Source organism: Phyllobates terribilis, unplaced genomic scaffold (assembly GCF_046119375.1).
Source record: "Phyllobates terribilis strain yellow unplaced genomic scaffold, ASM4611937v1 Scaffold_9__5_contigs__length_417890890, whole genome shotgun sequence".
NCBI classification, from domain to species: Eukaryota; Metazoa; Chordata; class Amphibia; order Anura; family Dendrobatidae; genus Phyllobates; species Phyllobates terribilis.
The window spans coordinates 203,687,581-203,715,328 of NW_027362769.1; the positions used below are offsets into that span (position 1 = coordinate 203,687,581).

Sequence of the window (27,748 nt, forward strand, 5' to 3'; positions counted from 1 at the left end):
TTTGGATTTTTTTCGTATTGATAAAAACTTGTATGAATTATATAGTATTTGCCATTATTAGCGGATTATAGGACACAACAAATGGAAAGTGTCAGCTTTTTACCTTTCCGAGGATGGATTTCCCAATTTTCTTTTCTATTTCTAGATTGTTGAGTCTCTGCACTTCTGATGCAACGCAAGACGATCTGTGGATGTGCACACGGGACGTAAGGAATTGGTTCCACTTCTCCACTGACACCTAAAATCAAAGTTTTTGCATCAACGGTTAAAGTAAAAGAAGAATTTCATGCGACTCGTCATCAAAGGCAGCTTTAGAAGTTGGTCAGCAAATGGTTAATAAGAAGGAATAATTACATTTGTTAAACCATTGAAATAGTGTACGATCTCCTAGACTGTAATACCGCTCACAGCCTGGAGGTGTCAGTGTCAGATTCGTTCAGTTCAAGTTTTTTTTTGGCTTAATAAGTGATGACCCTGACAAATAAGGTGACTTTAAAGATGGCCGAACCTGCTGCTTTCGGTGGGATCAGCCACCGTTTATTTGACAGATAAAAAAAATTAAAAAAAGCCATTTTAACATAAATAATACTTTATTTTTTTTAATCAAGAGGTAAGCCTCTACCCATTGAGAGCACATGCACACTCGTTCAAACCGAGCATGCATGTGTGGCCACCTTCATAAAATAATCAGCCAGTCACACCAATCAATACAGACCATAAAATAAAAACATTGATCTGCATGCCTATTTAAATAGTGGATCCAAAATTATTTTGAAAAAACACGGAGGGTTTTAGAGCAATAAACCTTGTGGATCCACGACAGAACGGCCCGTCCGACAAGAACGGCCCGTCCGACAAGAACGGCCCGTCCGACAAGAACGGCCCGTCCGACAAGAACGGCCCGTCCGACATCCTCAGTGGTTAGAGCGGGCGAGTTTGCCTTATTTTATGGTTTAAAAATCATTTCCAAATTATTTTTTTTAGATGTCGGACAACCCCTTTAAAGGCAACTCTTATGCTCCGTGCGTGCCCCAGCTTTCATAAATGAGGTTTGGCCTCGGTCAACAAAAAAAAGAATGTTTCTGATTGAGAGATCTCACTGCTTCCTAGAGAACTAGAGCCAGAACAGAGGCAGGAAGTGTTGTCATAGGGACAGAAAATTACAATAAATACACATCATTTCATAAGAAAACATTTCAAAAAGACACAAAGTGGCTACTGGTGCTTTGTAAAGCTTTGCTGGCTATTACAAAGATGAAAGCGCATATTGCTCATGCACAGCTATACATTGCAGTGCCATCAAAAGAAAAGATCAGCAAAAATTGAATCCAATAATTATCACGTTTATCCATACGAGACAGTGGATCACGCCCTACACGTTGGGACATTAAGCATGCCACATTTCACACAGACAGGGAAACTGGATCTGACATCATAAACTCTATCTGACATTAATGAAAATAAAAAAAATCATCTATAAAAAAGAAGAAGCACAGTATTTGGATGGATACCACCAACCTGCAGCAGTCGGAAATGATTGAATTTGATAACTATGACATATAATGCATTATTCACAATATAATACAGAAAAAAAATCCCCTTTAGGTCAATTAAAGCAGTAATCTGTAACATTTTTCTGTATTAAACATCGGTTGTCCCAATAGTAAACATTGATTAATCTGCTGCAGCTCTGCTAGTCCTCTCTAGGATGAGCTTCTGCTATGTAGTCCTTGATATTCATGTACTGTTAAATCCTCCACATTGATTGGCAGCTTTTTGTCTATGCACAGCGTAGGCAGAAAGCGGTCAATCAGTAGTCTGCGTGGGGTTATACAGAGCTCATCATTGAGAGGACTAGCAGAGATGCATCAGATAAAATTATGCAAGTATTTATGGACCGGTGAGCAAAAAGAGACATAGTAATTAGTGTTGGGATGGGTGTTTGATCACAATTTGTTTCAGAACTTTGTTAGTGTCTTGCATCCCAAATAAGTTGGACCGAGATATTAGCTAAAAATATTATAGGGAAGCTCTGAAAACACTTCATTACAGGAATTGAGACATCAGTCAAGTTCTGATGCAACGAATAAAGCAGTCTGCGGTGCTATTCTTCCCATCAAAAGTTCAGGAGCTCTGATAGACCCTATTTAAGTCAAAGAAGTCCAACAGGATCTACCATAAAAGGTATCTGTTCATGGCTTCATATTAAAGGGAAAATATGAAAATCTTTAGTCATGGCTTTATCATTATAGTTGATTGTATGCCAGAGCTGCAATCATAATTCAGCTGGGCATTTTCTAAATCGGTTAAGAGCTTGTGGACAGATGCGTCAGTAGAAGCTTATCCTAGAATATACTGCATTATGGGGAGACTTTGTGCTTCCTATACAAGATTATTATACATTACTTATCACCAAGATAAGCTCCATACAGATAATGAAGAAGCAAGGGATGCTGAAATATGTGAGCTTGGAAGCCAAATAAGTGATTTTACAGATCTGAAGAAGGTAATCTAATGTGTATGTTGGCCTTTACTTAAAAAAAAAATTGTCCCTTTTGATGGTAATGGTCGAGAATCTGATGTGATTGGTGGCCTCCTGACTCTACAATGACACATGATGTTGGGGGAGAGAAGGATTGGGCAAGTTGAATTTAGATGCCCGATCCTTTTGTTCTGCTGTCATAGGTGTCAGGCAGCGGCTTATTTCCTTCTCCCCATTGAAAATATAAGAATCCTTGGCCGACAGGTGTATGGGTAAGTTGGGCAAGGTAGCTATTGGCCAAAAGAATTACCGTATTTATGGTGTACGGGCATTACAACACCATATTTCCAAGGTTACCCTATATTTTAAGTAGATTACATACAGCTAGAAAAACGCAGAACAGTAGGAAAAAAATGCTGATTATTTCACATGTCAATTCTGTATTCTGATAGCCGAAGATATTAATGCTAAGCAATATAAACTTATATCTACTTTCAAGTTGGCGATCCATCCAAACATGTGCAACGTGTTAGGTCAGCGATAAACAGTAAGAGAAGCATTCACTGGCATCTCTGGCACCAAGTCATGCAGAATCACCAGTTTATTCCGGGGGCTGTTTTTAAGGTTCACATTGGCTTTTAAGTAAAGACATTTGCTCTATTTGGAGAAAAATTAGAAAGGAATAGATGATGTGATGGGTTAAAGAACAAAAAAGTACAATCACATAGGAATACAGCAGTACTAGGTAAGTAAGGCTCTGTTCACATGACCGTTCGGACTTTCCGTCTGTATGCTCAGTTTTAGGAAAAGACAAAAGGAATAAGTGATCCGTCAGTTATGTAATGAAAAGCAGAGGGCTAAATTGATTATTATGGGGTCAGTGAGTTCTGCATGCTAAACTTTCTTCTGTTCTAAAAAATGTAACCCAAAATAATCAATGAAACAGAAAAATGGAACATCGAAACAGACATGTGAACAGAGTCCGATTGTATCTAGTTCTGGAATTTAGATAATAGAAATTCAATCAGAATTGCTTATAGGGAAGACTATCCTCCGACACACAGATCAGCTATGTGCAAGAGATCATATGGTGTCAAATAATGATCCAAAATATTATATTATAATAGAATATATATATATGTGACATCTGATAAATGTTGACAATAAGAGTTGCTGAGGGTCATAGGCTTGTACACCGGGTATTGCAAAGTGTGTGACCCAAGTCAGCAAATACTGGCATTAGGCATTGTTCCCATTACTATGGTGTGGCCATGATTCTAAGCTATATAAAGAAGGAGATATTTACTCACTGTTGTACTTTTGTTGTACAAACCAGTACTGATGTTTTCTCAGTGAAATGAGCTTACGATGGAGAATGAGAGAAGAAAGCAAAGGTTGCTCTTGTTGTCAGTACATACCTTCCCGAAGCTGTCCTCAGACTCCGACTCCAACCGTCTCCGGTTATAATTTCCATGTGGCTATAAATGGAGAAGGTGCATATGTAAAAGAATCCATAAAACTGTGGGAAATCTTTCACAGTCATTTCCCGCTCATCAGCCATGCCCCCAAACCCATATATATAAAATGTTTATATCCTGTAGGGAATGTAGCAGTGATGGGGAAGCGATTCTATGTTCCTTTTGGCGGTATGGACATACATATAACTAGAATTTCTGGAGAAGACTAGGAGGTTTCCCTTGACTGTCAGATTAGAAATAAAGTGTTCTCATTAACAGACTTGTGTGTCTCATTATGGGTGTCTGAACACGAACACTGACCGGTCCTTAGAACAAGACTGCACTGTCCATGTTCCTGTATAGAGATGATCACCATCAGCATGGCTTATCCTATTAATCATTTTCATAGGAAAAGTCCCGAAAGACTTAAAAGCTGTTTAAAACACCAAATATCGTTTTTGCTTTTATGTTGCCCCCTTGCTGTTGCAGCCAATTTGTGCTCCTGGAGGCAGGCTCTGAGGAATCAATCTCCTTCCCCCCCTGGCAGCTGACAGTATTATCACTTCTTACTTTCCCTAAAGAATATGTCTTCTAAGCTATTCTGCTCAGCTATTGCAGCAGTTCTGAGCCTATCCTGAGGCCGCAGTCACATTAGCTTATGGATGCGATATGCTAATGACACTCGGCTCCTGCTCTGCTGCGAGCGGGAGCCAAGTGTCAGTGCTCTGTGCTCCGATTCTCTCGCATCAGAGGATTGCAGCACAGGAGGGACGGAGACGGAGAAATTAATTTCTGCTGATTCGCTATGTCACTTACCTCATGTGCAGGGCATTGCAGTAGCTTAGGTATCCATGGTTACGACCACTTATATAGTGACAGTTAATTACTTCTTTGTGGTCGTAACCACTTCTTTGTGGTTACAACCGCTTCTTTGTGGTCGTAAGCTACTGCAACGCCCTGCACATGGGGTAAGCAACATTGCTAATCAGAAGAATTACACTACATTTCTAATTGGAGGTATTTGCTAATAGTATTGTTATTACACCTATTACATATTGAGATAGGATCTTGGAGATGGGAATACCCATTTAAATGGATGCATTCATTGCTATAATCACCAGGTGGGACCTTAGTGTGAAAGCAACAGAAAAAGGGGAGGGAAACAACAGGCCCTCTTGTCTCTGGTGGCAAAGCCATAATTACATTGACATGGTGATTGGGCAAAAAAAAAATGAGAATGAGTATTGGACATGTCAGTGTGCAGGCGGTGTGCTTTCTTTGCACCTGCCGGTGGCACCGGATGTAGTGGTCCTTACCAGCTCCACAGCTTCCCTAGTGGTGGAGTCTTGACATTGGCATGCTTGGATCACTTTTGTAGGTGTTAAAGAGAACTTATGATTCCACTCTGGTTGTCAGTAATAATTATTATGAAGTGGTGTCATTTTTAGTGACATTTACACCTTTTTAATAAATAGTAAAAAAAATAAAAAAAAACATTTCCCTTTAAAAATAAAGAAAAAAACAAACAATAATGGCTGTCAGTTTGCCTGGACGGGATACCAGGGGAGATATTTCACTTACCCTGTGCTCCATTTCATCAGATTCACTTCTCTTTTCACTGGGACAACCACTGTCGCCACCATTTTCAGAGTCCTAAGAAAAGCAACAGGATAAAGCCATTGCTGCATTTGGTTAAAGTGAGACTAGTATTGGATTAATGACAAAGGTTTAGTGGGAAAAAAAACTTACTCTGTTGTTATTATCTTCATTATTCAAGTTATCAACATCATTGAAGATAGGCCAACCTGTGCGAGAAAACACAAGCATCATCCTAATGAACATTTTCACCATCAGCTTTTATTAAAAGTGCATCAATGCCACCATCGGCTGCCCAACCAACATGCCAGCAATTTCTACTCTCAGACAATCCCTTTAAGGAGTTTTTGGAATATATTTGTGTATGTCTGTATACTATGATGGTGTCCATACCGTGAACATCAAATCTGTGACCCGAAGGGGTGGCCGGGGAGGGTGAGCTTGGCAACGAATCGAATGCCATGTCACTCAGGTTGTCGTCTCCAGAGTTTTCAGACAACCGAGACAGCAGAGGTGGACGGCTTCCAGACATGGTCCTCACCCGAGAGCTGCCACATTTCTCTTCTATGCCACGCACTACTGTCTGGGCAGATTGCTGAAAAAAATGCAGGAACAGCAAAGTTTAGCAAAAGGCTCATTGTAGGAAATGTACTGGATGCACCACAGTAACGTTACTCCGCTGCGGACAAATGAGAACTCAGAGGAAGAATAATAATAATAATAATATATATTCTATGTAGTAGGTTTAATAATAATAATAATATTAGCAAATATCTCCAATTAGAAATGTAGTATATTTTTTCTGATTCACTATGTCTCTTTCCTCATGTGCAGGGCATTGCAGGACTTTAGGTATCCATGGTTACGTCCACTGATAAAGTCACAGTTAGTTAGCTGCTAGTGGTCGTAACCGTGGATACCTATGGTCCTGCCATGCCTGCACATGAGGTAAGAGATAGCGAATCAAAAATACTATACTACACTACACTTCTAATTGGAGATATTTGCTAATATTATTACACCTACTACATATTGGGATGGGATCTTGGAGATGGGAATATCCCTTTAAGTACATAATGTGGAAAATCTCCTGAAAAAAATGAATCAAGTGAAACAGTTTTTTAGCATAGATCACTCATGTTAAATACAAAAGAGCAAATGATAAACAATAATTTAAAACAAAAAACAATGGGAGGGAAAAAGAAAAATCTAAAGTTTGTTGTGACACTGGTATTGGCACCCTTTACATTAATTTAGTATGGAAACACATTTTGACTCGCCTGTGGTAAATCACAAAAGAGATTCACCTGTGATTAATTGTCGGTGCCCATGTGACATGAATTAGCCAATGAATGAGGACTTCAGTGTTTTAAAAAGCCACATGGTAGGCCCTGTTCCTTTGTCACAATGGTGAAGACAAAAGAGCTGTCTGAGGACATCAGAACTGCTAGCAAACACGAGACTGCCAAAGAGTATTAGTCCATCTCCAAAGACCTTGGTGTCCCAATTTCAACAGTGCACAATGTTATTAAGAAGTTGGCCAAGCATGGAACCTCCCTGGACGTGGGGGAAAGAGGAAAATTGACAAGAGATGTCTTAGAAGGTTGGCGCGAATAGTGGAAAAAACACCACGTCAAATATCCAAAGACCTGAAGGCCAATCTGGAAAGCACACTAAACCAAGCAGAGCTTTATGGGCAAAGGCCAAAGAATAAACTATTACTGAAGAATAGACCTAAAAAGGAACGAGTGATCTTTGCCAAAGAGAACCTTGACAAACCACAATCCTTCTCGGAAAATGTTCTGTGGACAGATGAAACAAAAATAGAGCTTTTTGGCAATGCAAAGAAAGTTTGTTTACAGACAGCGCAATGAAGCTTACAAGGAAAAGAACACCTTACAAACAGTTAAGCATGGTAGAGGATCCATAATGCTGTGGGGTTGCTTTGCTGCGTCTGGTACTGAAGGCCTTGACTGTAATCACAGGAATCATGAAATCAGATAATTATTAAGAGATTTTAGAGGGAAATGTCCTACTCAATGTAAGAAAACTTAGTTTGAGTCAAAGATCATGGGTCCTCCAGCAAGACAATGACCCAAAGTACACATCCAAAAATACATAGGAATGATTGAAAAAGAAAAAAAATGGACTGTTTTAAAATGGCTAGCAATGAGTCCTGACCTCAATTCCACTAAATCTTTGGGGTCAGCTGAAATCTGCCATTGAGAAAAAGAACCCTGCGGATATTCAAGAGCTTGAACAAACTGCAAAGAGTGGGAGAGAATTCCAGCTGAGAAGTGCAAGAAGTTTATAGATGGCTACAAGAAATGTTTGGAGGCTCTCAGCAATGCCAAAGAGGTGCAACCAAGTATTAATTAGGGGTGCCTTTATTGCTGCACATGCTGTTTATTCTGTTTCTTCTCTGAAATTGCAACATGAAAGTTGAAAAACAATGTTTAATTGTTGTATTACTTTGGACCACCAATTAAAAAATCCTGAGGATATAACTTTGGTACATTTCCATTTATTTCTGAAAATATTGTACAGTCTATAAAAAAAAATGAAGGGGTGGCGATAATGGTGAGCAGCACGGTATAGTTATAATACATTATATGGACAAAAGTATTGGGCAGCCCCTCTTAATCATGGAGTTCAGGTTTTTCATTCATTCCCATGATGTACAAAATCCGGCCTCTTATCATGTTGTCTGCCCTTACTAACATGACACAATGGCTGGTGGTGCAGAGCTCACTGATACCAGCATGGTCCTGTAATAGGAGCCAACGGGATAACAAGTCTGTTCATGAGATTTCTTCCTCCTAATTATTCCACCATCACCTGTGTATTGAGAAGTGGAAGAAACCGCAACTCAGCCATGAAGTGGAGACCACGTAACGTTACAGAGCGGGGTCATCAAGAGCTGAGAAGAAAAAGGCAGAAAAGTCACCAACGCTCTGCTGACTCAATAACTGCAGAGTCCAGACAAAAACTGTGCGCTGTGAGCTTCATGGCTGAGCAGCTGCATGCAGCCTTACATCACCAAGCACAATGATAAGCGTAAGAGGAGTGATGTAAAGCCAAGACCAATGGATTCTGTAGCAGTGGAAATGTGTTCTGTCTGTGAAGTGATGGATCACATTTCTCTATCTGGCGTCTGGTAGTAAAGTCTGGGTGACGAATGCCAGTTAAACGTTACGTGCCTGACTGCATTGCGCCAGCTGTGAAGTTATGGTGGAGGAGGGATAAAGCTTTGGGATTGTTTTTCGGGGGGCTGGCCTTGGCAAGGTCCATAAAGGCATGGTTGGGCGAGTATGGTGTGCAAGAACCTGACCGGCAGCACAAAGGCCAGACCTCAACCCCATCTAACACCTTTGGGATGAACTAGAATGGAGATTGTGGGCCTGGTCCTCTCCACCAACATCAGTGTCTGACCTCACAAATGCTCTTCAGGTTGAATGGGCAAAAATTCCCACAGACACCTCCAAAATCTTGTAGAAAACCTTCTCAGAAGAGCATTAGGTGCAATGTTGAGGTGCTATCCACTGTTACTATGGGCTTTTTATAGTATAATTCTAGGGGGGTTCTATTATTCTGCTGCATTTAATGCCCTTTGACCTACAAATAAAAAAATTCACACAAGCTTCCTAAGCGGAGGTCAGGCTGAATTGACCGAACAAATCCCCGATGATGAAGCTTAGTGCAAGGCATGGACAGGGGATTATCACGGCTCTACACGGAGGGAACCCAGGATCTCGCCGATCAGTGAATACATTTCACAACACTGACAGCTAAAGATCACAACCGAGCGGTACGAGAAATTACCAGCATCTTGGCGGAGTTGTCCAAAACTGCTTTTTCCTGGGGAGAATGGTCGAAAGGTGTCAGTCCCATGCTTTTGCAGATTTTGTTACAGGCATGGGAGTGGAAGAATAAGGCCATACCACGCACCCCTGGAGAAACAAAAAACATTACATGACATTTAATGAATAGTTTTGTTATTAATGCAAAATTTGTTCTAAACAAAACACTAAGACTTTTTATATTCATTAAAAATTATTATTATTTTTTTTTTAAGGCTAACATTATGCTGCAATCAAATCCCCCAATACAAGATATGCCCTTAAATGTCCAGCAAATTCTCTACTGTGCGAGCAGCGAGGCTACGGATCCTCTACTGTGCGAGCAGCGAGGCTACGGATCCTCTACTGTGCGAGCAGCGAGGCTACGGATCCTCTACTGTGCGAGCAGCGAGGCTACGGATCCTCTACTGTGCGAGCAGCGAGGCTACGGATCCTCTACTGTGCGAGCAGCGAGGCTACGGATCCTCTACTGTGCGAGCAGCGAGGCTACGGATCCTCTACTGTGCGAGCAGCGAGGCTACGGATCCTCTACTGTGCGAGCAGCGAGGCTACGGATCCTCTACTGTGCGAGCAGCGAGGCTACGGATCCTCTACTGTGCGAGCAGCGAGGCTACGGATCCTCTACTGTGCGAGCAGCGAGGCTACGGATCCTCTACTGTGCGAGCAGCGAGGCTACGGATCCTCTACTGTGCGAGCAGCGAGGCTACGGATCCTCTACTGTGCGAGCAGCGAGGCTACGGATCCTCTACTGTGCGAGCAGCGAGGCTACGGATCCTCTACTGTGCGAGCAGCGAGGCTACGGATCCTCTACTGTGCGAGCAGCGAGGCTACGGATCCTCTACTGTGCGAGCAGCGAGGCTACGGATCCTCTACTGTGCGAGCAGCGAGGCTACGGATCCTCTACTGTGCGAGCAGCGAGGCTACGGATCCTCTACTGTGCGAGCAGCGAGGCTACGGATCCTCTACTGTGCGAGCAGCGAGGCTACGGATCCTCTACTGTGCGAGCAGCGAGGCTACGGATCCTCTACTGTGCGAGCAGCGAGGCTACGGATCCTCTACTGTGCGAGCAGCGAGGCTACGGATCCTCTACTGTGCGAGCCGCGAGGCTATGGATTCTTTACTGTGCGAGCAGCGAGGCTACGGATCCTCTACTGTGCGAGCAGCGAGGCTATGGATTCTTTACTGTGCGAGCAGCGAGGCTATGGATTCTTTACTGTGCGAGCAGCGAGGCTATGGATTCTTTACTGTAAGAGCAGTAACACTATGGAAAGATCTGCTGCATGATGTTGTAATGAGTGATTCACCAAACAAGTTCAAGGAGGGCCTGGATGACTTTCTTAAGAAATATATTGCAGGTACTAGACTCTGAGAGGGTATTGATCCAGAGAACTAGTCTGATAGCCGTATGTGGAGTTGGGAAGGATTTTTTTTCCCCTAGTATGGGGCAATTAGCATCCTGTGGTTTTCGGTTCCCCCTGATCAACATGTTGGGCTATAGGTTGAACTTGATGGACTTTTGTCTTCTTTGAACCTTAAAAACGATTAATTCAGGTCCCACATCTTCATAGAGAACATTGTGTGCTGTTCAGAATAGAGAAGTAGACCTGTATTCATGTCTATCTCCATTCATTTCTATGGGAACTTCAAAAATTGCAGAGCAAACATGCTTGGAAGTTTTCGGAGCTCCCATAGAAATGACTGGAGATAGACATGAATGCGCTGCCACCTCTCCATTCCTGACCACGTGTAACAATGCCATGTTCTGGAGATAGAAGTGGGTGTTATTGGTGCATTTATTAAGACTTTCAGGGCATAATGTCATGATAAGCTCTAAGGTAGAACAACCCATTCTAAGTCATGTAATGAAAACATATAATGAAGTACCCAAGTTGCCATCTCCAAAGTCAGTTCCACATTCTGTATGAATTTGGGGGTCCGTGTACAAGTCTCCCACTCCTTGTATGTCTACAACAATCAGCTGATGCCCCGACCGCTCAAATGTAAAGTGGCTGAAAGCCTAGAAAACAAGAGAACACAAGGTTCACACCTCTGTATAGAGCCATGGTGTGAGTAGGAAGACAGACATTATACACTAGAGATACACTGCGAGTATCAATACCGCAAAGAGCCATCTGGCCCGGACCTACCTGTGGGGTGAGGCGAATGTTGTCATCTCGGACGAATCCAGAGTTGGAGTTATATTTTATGTATTTGCCTTCAATGTAATGTTCTAAGTGGAATAAAGGTTTGCCGGGCCGGTCTTTCATTTCAAGGATGCACATCTGCATGATGTCCACCTGCATGGAGGAATCACACATTACAGTATTACAGCATTGGGGGGATAAAAAACACGATAAGGGCTATTCTTGTCTATGTAGATCACACATGTCAAACTCTGGCCCACGGGCGATTATATTTTGCTCGCAACGCTGGTACCGCCCCTCCATTATACTGTAGGGAGGACTATGTGGGGCCCATTATTCTGTAGGGAGGACTGTGCGGGGCCCATCATTCTGTAGGGAGGACTATGTGGGGCCCATTATTCTGTATGGAGAACTATGTGGGCCCATTATTCTGTATGGAGGGCTATGTAGGGCCCATTATTCTGTATGGAGGACTATGTGGGGCCCATTCTGTAGGGAGGACTATGCGGGGCCCATCATTCTGTATGGAGGACTATGCGGGGCCCATTATACTGTATGGAGGACTATGTGGGGCCCATTATACTATATGGAGGACTATGTGGGGCCCACTATACTATATGGGGGACTATTATATTGTGTGGGGAGCTCTTAATACAGATCAAGGTTGGCCCGCAACTTTGTCCAAGTTTTTTTATTTTGGCCCTCTCCGTATTTCAGTTTGACATCCCTGATGTAGATGGTGTATAAGGCTGTATTCATACAGGACATTTTCGGTTGCAGTTATTGAAGATAAATGTCAATACAGACTCAACCTAGAGAGGTCATGAGCAAGTGGCCTGGGGGCAAATACAATGAAATCAGTTGTGTAAACACATATAACAATTGTAAGTTTGTAGCAAATCAACCGGGCTGAGCATGAATTAAAGGGACAAAACAGGAAGCTGTAAATCATTTGCTATGCAACTGAATGCTGCCTGGTTGTATTGCAAGGTGCAATGCTCTTTAAGCGAGACCTACAAGAAGATTGTGGTCTCAGACGATGCGCGCAACCAAAAATTTGTGCAACTTGCTGTTGCAATATTATTTTAGACCTGCAATTTGCACCCAAGTCACTTGCTTGCAAGACTCTCCAAAAATTTCCAACAGGGTTGGATTTTTTTTTAATTTTTTTTTTTTGCAACAGTCATTGCAGTTAGATCTCCCACTAACAACCATTAGATGCTATGTCACAATGTGACACATCAATCATCACATCGTGCAAATCACGTTATAGTGTGGTCCTTGCCTAAATGCCGAGAAAAAGGTCTGCCCAGTTATCAGGCCTAAAATAAGTGCAAATTCTATATGTGGTATTTTCCCATTATTTAGTTGTAAAAGAAAATTATAAAAGGTATATTCACAAGCACCAGATTTGTTGCGAAGAAAAAAAAATGAGACTTAAAATTTGGCCCATACATATTAATGGGTTTGTTTTGGTGGCAAGTACATGGATTTCTACCAGCGGATTTAAATCAACCGTGGAAAGGTTTGCAAATAAATCTGCTCTACGTGAATAGACCCTAATAAAGCTATGATTACCCCAATAAGGCTACCATATAATGAATGAATAAATAATAATAATAATCCATTGTTATCTAGAAGAATCCTGAAAAATACAAATGTACATCTGATTTTCTTTACCGCATAAGAGCTTGTTCACACGCTGCGGTTCTACCACGGAAAAATAATGTAGTGTTTTACAGTACCAGCAAAGCAAATAAGATTTCTGAAATCTCATGCCGCTTCTTTTTTCCTTGCCGATTGAAACCATCAAAGCTTTTTGCAAATCTCATTTCTTCAGTAATTTTGCAGCGCTTTTACTCATTCAAATGAATGGGGAAAAATGGCTATAAAAATCCATTAAAAATCCAAATATTTTACGGAGCGTTTTTTCCTGCCAACACTTGAGTATTTGCAGTAGATTTTTGCACAAAATCAAACATGCATACATAGCCTTACATAAAAAATAAGTTCAGCATCTAACAGAACAGTGTCTTGCTTCTTACAGAGCACTTTAGTACAAACTTGGGAAATTGCCATAAAGCCAATAACAAAAATATTTAGGCTTCGTTCTCTATTCCAAGTTCCCTTGTTGTTTTCTTTGGGATTTTCACATATGTTATAAATATATATGGTAAAGAACAAGTTAAAACCAGAAATGCTACTGCTGCTGGGACTTCCTATCTTTGTCTGGAAGCCAAAAAAGAAGAAGATCGTATGATTGATAACGATGCAGAAAAATAAAAATAAAATGAATGAATAAATTGTAACAAGGATTAACTCCGTCTAATGATAGAAAAGAAATGAATACAAAATGTCAGTGTTTTCTGTCCACTCAGTGTCTAAAGGCCAAAGGAAAGTTAACATGAAAGTTGGACAAATGACGAGTTCAGTTGGACCAGCCAAACATTTGAAGCCTCCTAACTATCCCCCAACAGGTGAGGTCAGGAGAGAGAAGGATCGGGCAGTATGAATTTCAACACCTAATCCCTTTCTTTCTAGGGGAGATACGCTGCTGCCAGAGTTATCATACCCCATTGTTCACATTCAGGACACATGCATGCTTGGCCGAACTGAACGTGCATGTGTATGGTGGGGGACATCAAAAAGACAAGCTGTTGGGGGCCCATCAGAAGAAGAAGGACAAGCTATTGGGGGGGGGGGGGACATCAGAAGGACAAGCTGTTGGTCTAACGTCTAACAGGTATTCAATGTGTATAGCCTAAGGGTATGTGTCCATGGTCAGGAGCACAGGTAATGTTGGGGGGGGGGCATCAAAAAGGAAAAGCTGTTTGGGGGGGGGGGGGGTGGACAACAGAAGGAAAAGCTGTTGGTCTAACGTCTAACAGGTATTCAATGTGTATAGCCTAAGGGTATGTGCCCACGGTCAGGAGCACAGGTAATGATGGGGTGGGGTGGGGGACATCAAAAAGGAAAAGCTGTTGGGGGGGGGGGACATCAGAAGTAAAAGCTGTTGGTCTAACAGGTATTCAATGTCTATAGCCTAAGGTTATGTGCCCATGGTCAGGAGCCGCCTGCGGCTCCAATGCTGGTCAATATCCGCACGGCTTCCACCCTCATTATGTGAACTTTCGTCATAGATGTTAATGTATGGGGAAAGTCCACTAGCAAACCCACAAGAGAAATTGACATACTGCGGGTCTGAAAGACGCACCGCATGTCAGTTTCCAAGGGTGAACCGCAGGCTCAGAGACCCACAGTGGACATAGGATTTCTAGAAATCCCATCCTTTATGCTGTAATATCTGAACAATGCAGGTTTGACACTTCATAGACACAGCGTCAAATCCGCAGCGGCTCCTGACCGTGTGCACATACCCAGTTCTGTAACATATATAAACAAATGTATGCATATATATAGCATGGGTGCAACCGGTGAATTGCACATAAGCCCAGGAGGTAAAGGGGGCTATCGCCACTTAAAAACAGTTTCCTACTGTTCTAAAGAGCATTTACACCAGTAGATAATCGGCAATGAAGCGTTTTTTAGGATTGCTCGTTAGCCATTATCTGCCAATGTAAACATGCAGTCACCCGACAAATCAGCAAAGGGATCTATTATGCCGACAAAAAAAATAAATCATAGTTCTCATCAGTACATCGTCCTCTGTTAGCATTGAATGTGCTGCTGGTAACATGACACTGTACGGGGACAGAAAGATCTTATTAGCAATCACTTTATTCCCATCATTTTTCATCAGCCTCACATGCAGTGTAAGGCTATGTGCCCACGATGCAGAAATGAAGCAGAAATTTTCCTGAGCATTTCTGCATCTCCTTGGCAGAAAAAACGCATGCGGTTTTCACATGCGTTTTTGACGCACATTTGCATGAGTTTTTCCAATGCATTGTATAGGCAAATACGCATGCATAAACGCACAAGAATTGGTCATGTCCGTATTTTTTCTGCGAGTAAAATCTGCCCAGAAAAAATCCTGACCATGTGCACAGAACTTGCAGAATGTCATAGGAAGTCATAGGATAAGGTATGCAATGCGTTTCCGGAGCATTTACACGCTGCAAATACACACCAAAAACGCATCGTGGGCACACAGCCTATGTGCTGCATTTTTTTTAGAATGACTCATCAATGTTGCATCAATGGGTTGAATTCAGCCTAAAGCTATGTTCACACGTTTCATTTTTGCTGCGTTTTTTTCTGCAGGCAAAACCTGATCTCTTGACAGCAAACAAGCTGCTTAAAAAAGGCAGGTTTTGGTGCGTTTTTTGCTGCGTTTTTCAGGATCACAAAGTTCAGCTTAGCTTCCACTACAGAAGCATGAACACAGGTCACCAACGCAAGACATATGTGAAACCATAAAACCATTTTTGGAAATAAAGGGCAATTTGATCAAATTATTTAGCGGAAAAAGTTTTGTGTGTCTGAAAAAATAGTGACTATTCTGAACAAAAAAGTTCACACGAGTTCATGAAAAAAGTACACAATTACAAATATAACAGTGGGTGAAGGTGAATTGGTCGGGAATAGTTTACCTAAGACATTGGCAGAAAATTGAGTTTGTAGGACATTGTTTAATTTCACACTTTGGTGGTCCCTTGAGTTGATCAGGTATCCTTCAATTTAACACTTTGGTCAGCCAATGTTTACTTTACACAGATCACTAATTTAATTAAACTGTACTAATCCTAACTGCCATGCTAATGTGAGGAGACGAGACATAATTGTTTAAACGTGGGAGGGGGGGGGGGAAAATCACATAAATAAATGGGTTTCACATAGTGAACAAAAACAGGTAAAGCATTATCATAAGAGAGAATCTTTGTTGATCTACTAGATAACAGGGGCCCTTATACCGGCCTTCCACAGGGGCCCCCTGGTAATTTTGCACATGTCCGTTATTGACTGTAGTTACATAAAGCCTGTGTTTCGAAAAGTGCAAATGACTGTCGACAGATCGCAAAAGTTGGACATACAAATTAGATTGAAGTCCCTTTATTTATTTGGGCTAGGGGCACTAGAAAAGTTTATGGGGGCAGTCAATGGTCCCCTAAGAGCATATCGGGCCCATTTAAAAAATTAAATAATAAAATTTAAAAAAATAGGCGCAGTCATCAAAAAAAGAATTAATGGCCTCTCCTTGAGAAACTTTGATCAATGGCCGCTATAAAGAAAAAAAAGTCCCTCATGATAACGAAAGGGTAAAAAAAAAATATATATATATATTCTAATAGAAGTCGGAAGTACAAGGACAGGACAGATACACTGAGATTTCCCTATATTATAATTTCATTTTGCTTCTATAGCGCCACCATATTCCACAGACATTATATGATGAATGCTCCTCTTAACTAGACCTTCAGCAAAATTTCGACACATGTAACATGGTAATGGGGGTAAACAAAACCGGAGGTGAGCGGTTTCCCCTGGAGCAGGCGCGGTTATCTCTGACATGAGGCAGATTAGATAGGAGCTGCCGTCCTGTCAGGTCTCACAGGCACATGAATGTTGTTATGGGCGAGACTGTGGGAGGTGGTGACATGGTGACACGGCCATGCTGCAGTCTCTCAGGCTCACGTATCAGGAGGAGCGGAGTCCAGAATGTAAAGACTCCCAGGCACAATGTACAGCCTCACGTATGACACGTCCCATAGACAAGTCGCCAGGGCTGTTTATATCCAGGGTACAATGTGTTCCCTGCGCTTCAGCTGTCTGTTCTCAGCGGTTTATGTTACACACCATAACTGGAGACACGTGGTTTGGGTAATATCATAACATACACAAATACCATAGATGTACTGGATATACGGCGGTGACATGTGTCTGCTTACTCCGCACAAAGAAAGAAAAATCTAAAATAATCAGCTAGCCTGCAAGAAATAATATGCGCCGAGGGTAACCAAGATACACAAATACTATAACACACTATTACAATGTGTGTGTATATATTACACACACACACACATACATATACATATACATATATATATATATATATATATGCTACATCACAAAGTATATATATATATATTACACACACACACTATATTACAAAGTGTGTATATCTATCACACACACACTATTGCAATGTGTATATATATTACACACATACACACACACATTATATTACAAACGGTTTCCATGCATTTTCTGTACGGAATCGCACAGCTACATTTTTCCTATACATTCCCGTGCACAGGACATAGATTTAAGCATGGAGTCCACACCGAAATATATACATAAAAAAAAAAAAAGCTATAGTGTGGATTTTTAAGGCATTTTGTGAGTTTTTTTGTTTTTTTTTATAACAAAAATTGCAAGATCGATATGCTATAATCTTTAAAGAGGGCTTGTCACCAGGTCAAAAGTGGGCAGAGTTTGCTCCTATTTTATTCCCGCCGCTCACCTGAGTATTCATTTTTTTTTTTACTTTCAAATCCGCCCTATGGATCCAGAGTGCTAATTCTTATGGTCTTTACTAAGGGGGCGTTTCTTACATGGTTATCTAGCGATGTGTCCTTAGGCTGCGCTGCACCATTACCCTGGAAGCCACGCCCCCTTGGCAAAGACCATACGTCTTAGCAGTAAATCTAAAAAGTCCCATATCTCTGTAACACTAAAGCAAATTAAAAAAAAAAAAAAGTAAAGACCCACCTAAATAAAAAACAAATATATTTTTGCTAGCGATTTCTCATGCATCATGATAAAAAATAAAAACACAGCCTGTAACATTCTGCTAAACTTGGTCACAAAAACAATCCCATGGGCCTGGAGCGGTTTTTGTACGCGCCACTGGTGACAGGTCGGTGTGGCAGTAAAGGCTTGGAACACAAGGTCGTGAGTTCAGTTCCTGTCTTTCTCACCTGACTGCCAGAAACTTGTGCAAACCAATCCATCATGTACCATTTCTACATAAACATTGCAGAAAAAATACATGTGAAAAAAAAAAAGTGAATTGCACATTCAGCATGTTGTTATTTTAATACAGCGAGGGATAAGCGGCTGCCAGAATCTCAGGTGCTGTTCTTGTCCAGAGAAATCGAAAGATCTAAGTGACCACACACTTTGCTCCATTTTTTCTACTTAAAGGAGGACCTGTCACCAAGTCAGAAGAGTCCAGTTTTTGTTCTTATTTCATTCCCACTGCTCCCCTGAGTATACAGTTTTTCGTTCTTTATAAATCCGCCATACAGTTCCAGAGATATGGACCTTTTTATTCAGTGCTAATTTTATGGCGGGGCTCCCAGGGTAATTATCCAGAGCAGCCTAGAGCCACACCCCCTTAGTAAAGAGCATAAAAATTAGCACCAAATAAAAAAGCCCTCCCAAACCTGGAACCATATGGTAGATTGAAGAAAAAACAAAAACAAAAAAACAACTATATTTGGGGAAGCAGCAGGAATAAAATAAGTGAAAAAAACTTGCCATTTTTGACATGGTGAGAGATCCCCTTTAAGCCCTAAGCCAATGCCTTCAAGGCCCAATAGACTGTTGATGGCTCTCATCATGGTCAAAATATGCAGACACTGTCTAGGGACAGTTTAAAGGGATGGTCCACTACTCGGACCAACCACTTCTCAATTACAATATTTTCCCACGTAACGTAAAAGCATCTTATACTCACGTCAGGTGCCAGCACAGTTCCAGTAACATTAGCGCTGGGGCCAAGGGTGCTACCGCAACCGGGCCCGTGAGGAAGAGGCGCCATCCAAAATGTATTGCGGCGCAGAGACCCTCTGGCCCCCTGTGCTGTAATTCTCACAGCCAGCTGCCGGCTACAGAAGAGGACAACGCGCAGCGTGGGAGGGGGAAGGCGAGTAGCATCGTTTGTTTCTTTTTAAAATGTGCTGGAGAAGAACGGAAGGGGCCCAGGATGGGAATATTATACCAGAATAGGGGGCATTCTACCAGGATGCTGGGGGAGGCATAATACCATGATGGGGGCCATTATACCAGGATTCTGAATGAGGCAAAATACCAGGATGGGGGCATTATACCAGGAAGGGGCCCAGGATTGGGGCCATATAAGAGAATGGGGGCATAATACCATGATGGGGCCATTATACCAATATGGGGGGCATTATACCAGAAAGGGGCCCAGGATGGGGGAAATTACAAGGAGCCACGACAGGTGACATTATCACATGAGGGATTAACAGATATGTCTTTATAGTATCTACAACGCTACAAGTGCCCATACACCTGATCAACATGCAGATGGGGGCCCAGGTTAAAATTTTGCATGGGGCCCATCAGACTGTAGTTACGCCACTGTCCGGGGCTAATGGGCCGCTTCACTGTCCCTTCGTTCGGACGTCACTGGCATCCGGAGAGAGCAGCGACAGTTCTCACTATTTCCGGATGGCAGTGTCATCCAAAGGAAGAAAGAATGGGGCAGCCCATAAGTGGCTGCCAAATGACTGCAGGGCTCATGTGGCATAACATCATGTGAGCCCCCGGGAGACCAAGCGCCATCTTCGCTGGAATGGCGCCAGTACTTGAGGAGAGTACAAAATGTCTAGGTGGGGGAATACTGTAATTGAGAAGGGATTGCCCGATTAGTGGAGAACCCCTTTAAAGCTACAAGCACATTACATTGGAAGTGCAACAGCTGCTCTCTCATCTCCTCTTTCCTATTTTTTGTGGTAAAGGCAAAGCACCATTGGCCAAAAAAACGCTGGCATCCAGCAGGGTCACTTCAAGCATCTGAGGGCAGATATGTGCTAAAATTGCGGTCTGCCGAGCACCCTGAAAGCATTCTCTCACATGAAGGAAGCGGCACAGATGGTCTTCTGAAAGCCATTATTTCCTGACCAATGGCTAAAGCACAGCCCCACTGTTACAGTTGCCCGCACAGGAGGCGCCTAGATCCGCAGGGGTCCCCATTTATCAGAATGGCATACAATGTCCTCATGATACACTATTACTTTATAAAATCTACATCACTAACATTAAAAAGGTTGCCCACCTTTATGGATATTTTTTTCTCGCCTAAATACTTGCATTTGGGACTTAAATTAATTTTTGCAATTGGGTGTCATTAAAATATTTGCACCGTTTGGCTATTACAGGCTCTTTATTTCTCGGCACATTCAACTTTGATGTGGTCTGGGGTCATAATTCAGCAGAGAGGAGCTTAAAAAAAAAAAAAAAAAAAAAACACAGATAAAAGTTACAAGCTCCCAAGTCATAATGTTCAAAATGGGCTTGCTGATAGTTTTTCAGTTAACTCATTCTGCAGCCAGCAATAGATAGTGAAGGCAAACGGTGCAAAACTTAATGAAACCCAATTGCAAAAATTATTTTTAGCTTCAAATACATGCATTTCAGAAGAAAAAAAATAATTCAAAAGGTGGACAACTCATCCCAGATGAGACTTCAACCTACAAAAGTAAATTAAATATCACTGCCCTTAAAATGCAAAATAAAATACCTTCAAAACATTAGTCTATGGGTTGTCATCCTGTGTGAAGTCTTTCAATTATGTTTGCAGTCGTTTCACAGTTATCTTGGCCTCCTACATAGGTAATAGGTGACAACCAAAGGCAGCCATTAAACAGTACATAGTAATGTTCTCGGACCCTGAAGGCATATAAATGGGATGTATCGAGGTAGATTTATGTGTCACCACTGCAGCAAATTCTGGAATCTGCAGGACATTGCACAGCAGATGCGGAAAGGTACTGTAACATCACTGCCAAGAATACAATCAGACGCCAACAGGATCATATCCATCCTACCTGCTTTGGTGGTTTGTGTCGGTTGTAATCCTCCCCCCATAACTTGGCCTCCATCTGTAGTCGGACATCTTCAAAATACACATCTCTGTCAACTGTTTCCAAATAGCGTTTGGCCACGTAATTGTACGCGCTTTTCCACTGCTGATTGTGTGAAAAATTAGAGAGTTTCTTCCTGATAAAAGACAAGGAGCATCATCAATGGTGCAATGGTGGATATGCAAACGCTATGCTCATAGATAAATCACATGAGGCTTTCCCCTCATTTCTCGTGTCAGTCAGCTTTAATTTGCCTTTGTTACTTTTTTTTTTTTTTTGCCTTTGGTGGACAGAAGTGTATAGTTGCAAGGAAAAATATATCTCCACCCTATAGAATGGAAAATACCTCTCAAACCCTACAGCGTCCTATTGAATTGGGGCACTTAGAGGGAATCTGTCAGTAGGATCGCCCTCCTGAGTAGTTTATATGGGCATGTAGATCAGAGAATTTTGAATAAAATGATACATTGATATCTGCAATCAGAGGTCTTATTCCAGAGAAATTCACGTTTTTCTTAATATGTAAATGAGCTGTTAAGATCTATAGGCCGGACATCGATCTCCTTGAGAATCTGCCTCCAAAGGTTATTTGTCACTGGTTTACCTCGACAGAGAGGGACCAGAAGACGGCGGTGTCTGATTTCACGTACTCCTGCACAGATTAGAAGCTCTTCATCATATTAAACAGTGCAGGTTTCTGTTAGCAGTGCATGGGTTAAAAGGTTCAGTTGAGAGCTTCTGGAGCTTTCCTGCTTTGATGGTATCAGCTGTTCAGCGTTGGCCACTCCCCTCTGCTATTTATATTCGCCTCTGGCAATCACGGATTGCCAGTGTTCGTTTTATACTGCCTGGTTCTGGAGTTGGAGGTCTTTGTTGTTTGAGGAGGCGTTTAGTGTTTTATTCTAAAGACCGTTGCTTGGTGATTTGTCTGTGTGCATATCCTCATCCTCTCCTATTTGGTTTTTCCTTTCTTTACTTCCCGGTATTCCACTCTGTTTGTGAGTGCATATTTGTATGATTGGTATTTTCATTTATCCCTGTAAGTCTTCCCTTGTTAGTCTGGTTTGTATATTCTTATATACTAATACTTCCCTCGGTGGCGGGGGGGGGGGGTTCAGATAAGGGCTGATTCAAGAGATCAGCAAGGCACGTGGCCCCAGCGACTGTCACACTGGGACATCATTACAGATTCCCTTTAAATTTTGTTCGAAATGTGGTTCCATCACACACCACTAATTTTTCTAACAGTCGCACGGTGACCGCTGCAAAATGAACATATTTAGTCCTTTTTTAGGAAAGGAGAAGAACTGAATTATGTCCATCCTGTGACTATCTGCTTATACTGCTGGTGTTGCATGAAGGGCAAAATGAGGCCTATTAGGAAACCCTCACATAATGCTTCAGTGTTTTTCACGTACGTAAAAAATTGTACAAGCGTCATCAGTGTTTTGGATCCGAGTGTCCGTGTGTCATCAGGGTGTCCATTTTTACAATCAGTGTTTTTCACGGATGGAAAATAAACTTCTCATACATTGCAATGTTAAATCACGGACGGCACCTGCATATGTTGTCAGCGATTTTCACTGACCCATAGACCTATATTGGCACTTTTCATTTGTGCTGCTGAAAAAAACAAACAAAAAAAAACCGACATGGCTCTGTGATTTTTGCACGGACACATGGTGCGTGAAATATCACAGCCATAAGAACATCCCCATAGACTGTAATGGGTACATGTTCTATCCGTAAAAACAGAACGTGTTCATGCAACACGGTCGTCTGAATGAGGCCATAGAGGAAAGACTGAATATATTGCTTCGATATCTTGTAGCATGATGTAGAATCTCATTTTGTGATACCGAGAATGTTTAGTTGCCAACAATTCCACCACTGTCCATGGACCGTTCTCTTCACTTCAACAGGACTTTGCTGCAAAACCATAAATAGCCCATGAACAAGAGGGGTGCAGTTTCTGGAAAAATAGAAAATGCTTTTTACCCAATCCTGGACAAACTTTAGAGAGTTTTTTTTTTCCAAAAGTAAAGTTATCTCTGATCTTAAATGACACTTACTGATCAGTGGAGGTCCATCAGATAAGACCCCGACTAATCTCACAAACAGGGCTCTGCAGAGTAGTCTATAAACAATCGGGTTTCTCCAGCAGTCCTATAGATAATAAAAGAAGGGAAGGTGCCTGTGCACGATACCTGCTGCACTTAAGACACAGCTCTGCAGAGTTCTGTTTTTCGGGATCGGTGGGGGCCTGGGAGGTGAACTTCTAGCAATCAATAAGGATAAGTGATAATGTTGGGATAATTTGCAATCATTAAAGGGGTTTTCCCATTTCAAAAAGTGGTCATTAAGATAAGGTTTTGCTCACCTGTGCCACTGATCCCATGCATTGCATCATTTTTCCCCACACAGTAACACTCATATCTGTGCAGGAAACTGCAGCAAGGTTTAGGTGATTGGACCATGCTGTAGATCCCTGCACAGATGGGACCAAAACCAATCCCAAAGGCCACCCCCTCTGCTATTTACACTTGCCTCTGGCAATCAGGGATTGCCAGTGTTAGTTTCATACTGCCTGGTTCTGGAGTTGGAGGTCTTTGTTGTTTGAAGAGGCGTTTGGTGTTTTATTCTAAAGACTGTTGCTTGGTGATTTGTCTGTGTGCATATCCTTCAGCAATATTTTTTCACTTTTGGAAAAACTTGTTTAACAAGTTGCTGTAGGCGTGGTTCCGGCTCTCAGTGTTTGCAAGAAGTAAAGATTTGTGCCAGATAAATACAGTCCAACATCTGAGAAAGGTAATAAAATCATAACACAACCGGATCATGAAAGCAAATAAACGACTAGGTGCTATCACTGCTGTCTGCACTTTATCGGGGGCTGCAGTAAACCTTGTTCTGGAACTTATCTGGGATCAATGATAGTTTCAGTCCTGCAATGTTTAACCCCCACATAGTTAAGTCACACATGGACATGGATAAGAATCATAGATTACAGAAAGGAAAAAAAAAAGACTAAAAGTTGCTGACTCCAGACTTGTGTGTTCTTCATGGACATATGGTACTTCTTCACCACAGCTAAATAGGGCCGGTAATCCTTCTACATTATACAAACGTGGCCCCTTCAGTTCTAGTTACACACTTGTATTTGCATTTCTATATAATTTAACCCTCCGTTACATACAATAGGCCTGACAGGCACATCTCTTTTACTTTCATTTCTCCTTCCTCACCAGATTGTGAGGAAATCCCCTCCCTCCAGGTAGTCTCCTGTCTGTAGCAGCTCTGTGAAACCTCATACCACAGTTGGATTGCAGAGCTTCAGGAGGACAGATATAACTGCGCTAATCTCTCAGGCTCATTGTATGTGAACACGTCACACTCAATAAGGTTGGTATTTTATGTTTTTATTCATCACAATTGTTTATTTAGCTTGTTTTATGAATGTATAGCACAAACTGTGAGGATATTTCATAGAAATAAGGCAGATTAAAAAAGAAAGTGTGCTGCTCAGGCATATACAGTAGTTCCCTAACACATATTCCTTCTCTTGCTTCAGATTATCTGCTGAAATGGAGAGGAAAATGTACAATTTATCAAAAAACCTTGATGTTAAGGAAGTAAACATGCTGTTAGATGATGCAGACCCCACACTGAATGAGGATTTAGGAGAGGAAAGTGAGATTGATTCTCATGATGAGGTGGAAGTATGTGAAGTGGATTCTGAAACAGAGCAAGATGGTGACAGTGATGAGGATGAAGATGTAGAATCTTATTATATGGGAAAAGATAAAAAAAAACCAATGGAACAAGAAGCCACTCCAGAAAAAACGTAGGGAACCTCAAAACATTATTACTCACCTTCCTGCAGTTATAGGAACTGCAAGTAATGCAAAAACTGCAGTTGAATGCTGGAATAGTTTATTCACAGATGACATTCTGGACTCTATTGTCACATATACCAACCAATATATAGACATTATAAAGGACAAGTTCATCTGCAACAGAACCATCAAGGCCACAGATGAAATAGAACTGCGTGCTTTTTTTGGATTATTATACCTTGCAGGAGCTTACAGGGCAAATAGACAAAGTTTGGAGGAACTTTGGAGTAAAGATGGGGATGGAGTTGAAAAATTAGGCCTTGTTATGTCCATAAACAGATTCAAGCTTCTAATTCGTTGCCTTCGGTTTGACGACAGAACTACCCAAACCGAATGTAAAACACATGACCGACTTGCTCCAATTCGTGATATATTCCAAAAATTTGTTGAAAACTGTAAAAAAAGCTATTGCCCTGGGGAGAATATCACTATTGACGAAATGCTCCCTGGGTTTCGTGGTAAATGTGCCTTTCGTCAATATATTCCATCAAAGCCTAACAAATATGGAATAAAAATGTATGCCCTTGTTGATGCCAGTAAGACCTACACTTACAACCTGGAAGTTTATGCAGGAAAACAACCAGAAGGTCCTTACTGTGTCAGCAACAAACCCAGTGATGTTGTAAAAAGACTGGCTGAGCCCTTATTTGGATCGGGTCGCAATATAACAGCTGACAATTGGTTTTCAAATTGTGATCTGATTGATTATCTGAAAATGCAGAAGCTTTCATATGTCGGAACTGTAAGAAAAAATAAAAAAGAATTGCCTACACAGTTTGTATGTGTGAAAGGGAGACAACAGTACAGCAGTATGTTTGCATTCCATAATGGAAAGGTTTTGGTTTCTTATGTACCACAAGCAAAAAAAATTGTACTTCTTCTATCAACACTTCATGATGATGATGCCATCGATCCTGGGACTGAGGCACAAAAAAACCCGGAGATAATTACATTTTATAATGCAACCAAAGGGGGTGTTGATACAGCTGATCAGATGTGCTCAACTTTCAACGTCAGCAGAAACACCAAACGCTGGCCAATGGTCATATTTTTTGCTATGTTGAATTTGGGTGGTATAAATTCACAAGTCATTTACCTTGAAAACAAGCTTGAACCACTTCGTAGACGATTCTATCTGAAAAAATTGGCCCATGAACTAGTGCTTGGAGAGCTACGCAGGAGAAGTATGAAAACAATCGGTATCCCCTCTCGTCTTCAAGTTCAGCTCAAAAGATTCCGCCCAGAAGATGATAGTGAAAATTCACCACCTGCACCACCTCCCAAAAGAAGGAGATGCACCACCTGCTCCACGGAAAGCGGAATCAGAAGGCTTTCTAATTATGAATGTCACAAATGTCATAATGCAATCTGCCTGACACATGCAAAAGTGATGTGTAATTCTTGCTCTTTGCTCTGCAAGTGTAATTTTTCTGGGGAAACTTCAGGATCTAATTCTGATTGAATGTGTGTTTAATAGTACTTAAGGTACCTTAAAATTAAGTTTGTTTCCATAAATTTTCTTTGTAGAGTTTTTTGACAGAGTCGAACTGGGGACTATTTGGCGGGAGTTTTGAAATGTTTGTATTTCAGAGTTATTAGTTTTATGTTAAGTAAATGTTTTTTTTTTTTGCACCTGATTATGTGTACTCTCTTTTATTACATCCCTATGAAGGTCACTGATCACTTTTAGAGCACTGAAATTGCAAACATTAGATATTATAGGTATTTTTCTAGCCTGCGCCTGACAGTCACATTGTATGTGAACTCGTTAGAACCGATATTGTATGTGAAGGAGGGTTAATAATTTATTTTGTATTACATATTTTCCTTGCAACCCATGTGTTGTCTAATGCTTCGTATGACAAGTCAGTCTTACATGTTCCCATAGGGAAGATCATAGGATTAGAAGAGTCATTATCCCGTCCCGGAGCTCCAGAGCATTATAAAATGACATTAGTGAACGCCAGAAATAATACCGTATACATTCCCACGGTTATCAGCATTAATTTCCCAAATCTTTGTCTATACAGTTTACAAGAGCGGCAGACGCTCATCACACCCTATACGATTAACAAAGGCAGACGTCCTACTATAAAATCACATATCATAAAAGCAATGCACTAAGTGTAATAAAAACAAAAAATAATAATAATATAGATACATTTTCTAACAAAACAGAACACCTTTACTTACGTTCTATAGCATTCTCTCATGGCGCCACGTCCAAATGGCTAGAGGAATAAAATAATATCTTAATAATTGAGCACAGCGTGTGGTTCCTTATCATAGGAAATCCTAAACACCAACACTGTACTTTGCACTCCATCTAACGTTCGTCATATCCACAATTTACGATTTCGGAAGAACAAAAAAAACTGTCCCTCGCCGGCTGCAGAATATTTTGAAACAATATGGCTTTACTCACCCTACCCAGGTCCAGTGCCAAGTCTCCGCCGCCGCTCCCAGCATCTGTGATTGTCTGCAGTGCTGACGTTACGTCGATAGTGCTGCAGCCAATAACT

The 27,748-nt window shown here is 41.4% G+C and overlaps 1 protein-coding gene across 2 annotated transcripts in view; it reads right to left on the bottom strand.

The window, feature by feature from the left end:
* EEF2K (eukaryotic elongation factor 2 kinase) overlaps positions 1-27,748 on the bottom strand; it is a 65,284-nt gene that overhangs the window by 6,907 nt on the left and 30,629 nt on the right. For both annotated transcript variants that reach the window (XM_073647594.1, XM_073647593.1), the window contains 10 exons: positions 27,420-27,457; positions 21,298-21,469; positions 11,543-11,692; positions 11,280-11,412; positions 9,358-9,485; positions 5,929-6,130; positions 5,689-5,744; positions 5,521-5,592; positions 3,901-3,960; positions 104-238 (listed from right to left, as the gene is read on the bottom strand). In XM_073647594.1, the coding sequence (XP_073503695.1) occupies positions 104-238; positions 3,901-3,960; positions 5,521-5,592; positions 5,689-5,744; positions 5,929-6,130; positions 9,358-9,485; positions 11,280-11,412; positions 11,543-11,692; positions 21,298-21,469; positions 27,420-27,457 (1,146 nt within the window). The remainder of the gene's footprint in view (positions 1-103; positions 239-3,900; positions 3,961-5,520; positions 5,593-5,688; positions 5,745-5,928; positions 6,131-9,357; positions 9,486-11,279; positions 11,413-11,542; positions 11,693-21,297; positions 21,470-27,419; positions 27,458-27,748) is intronic.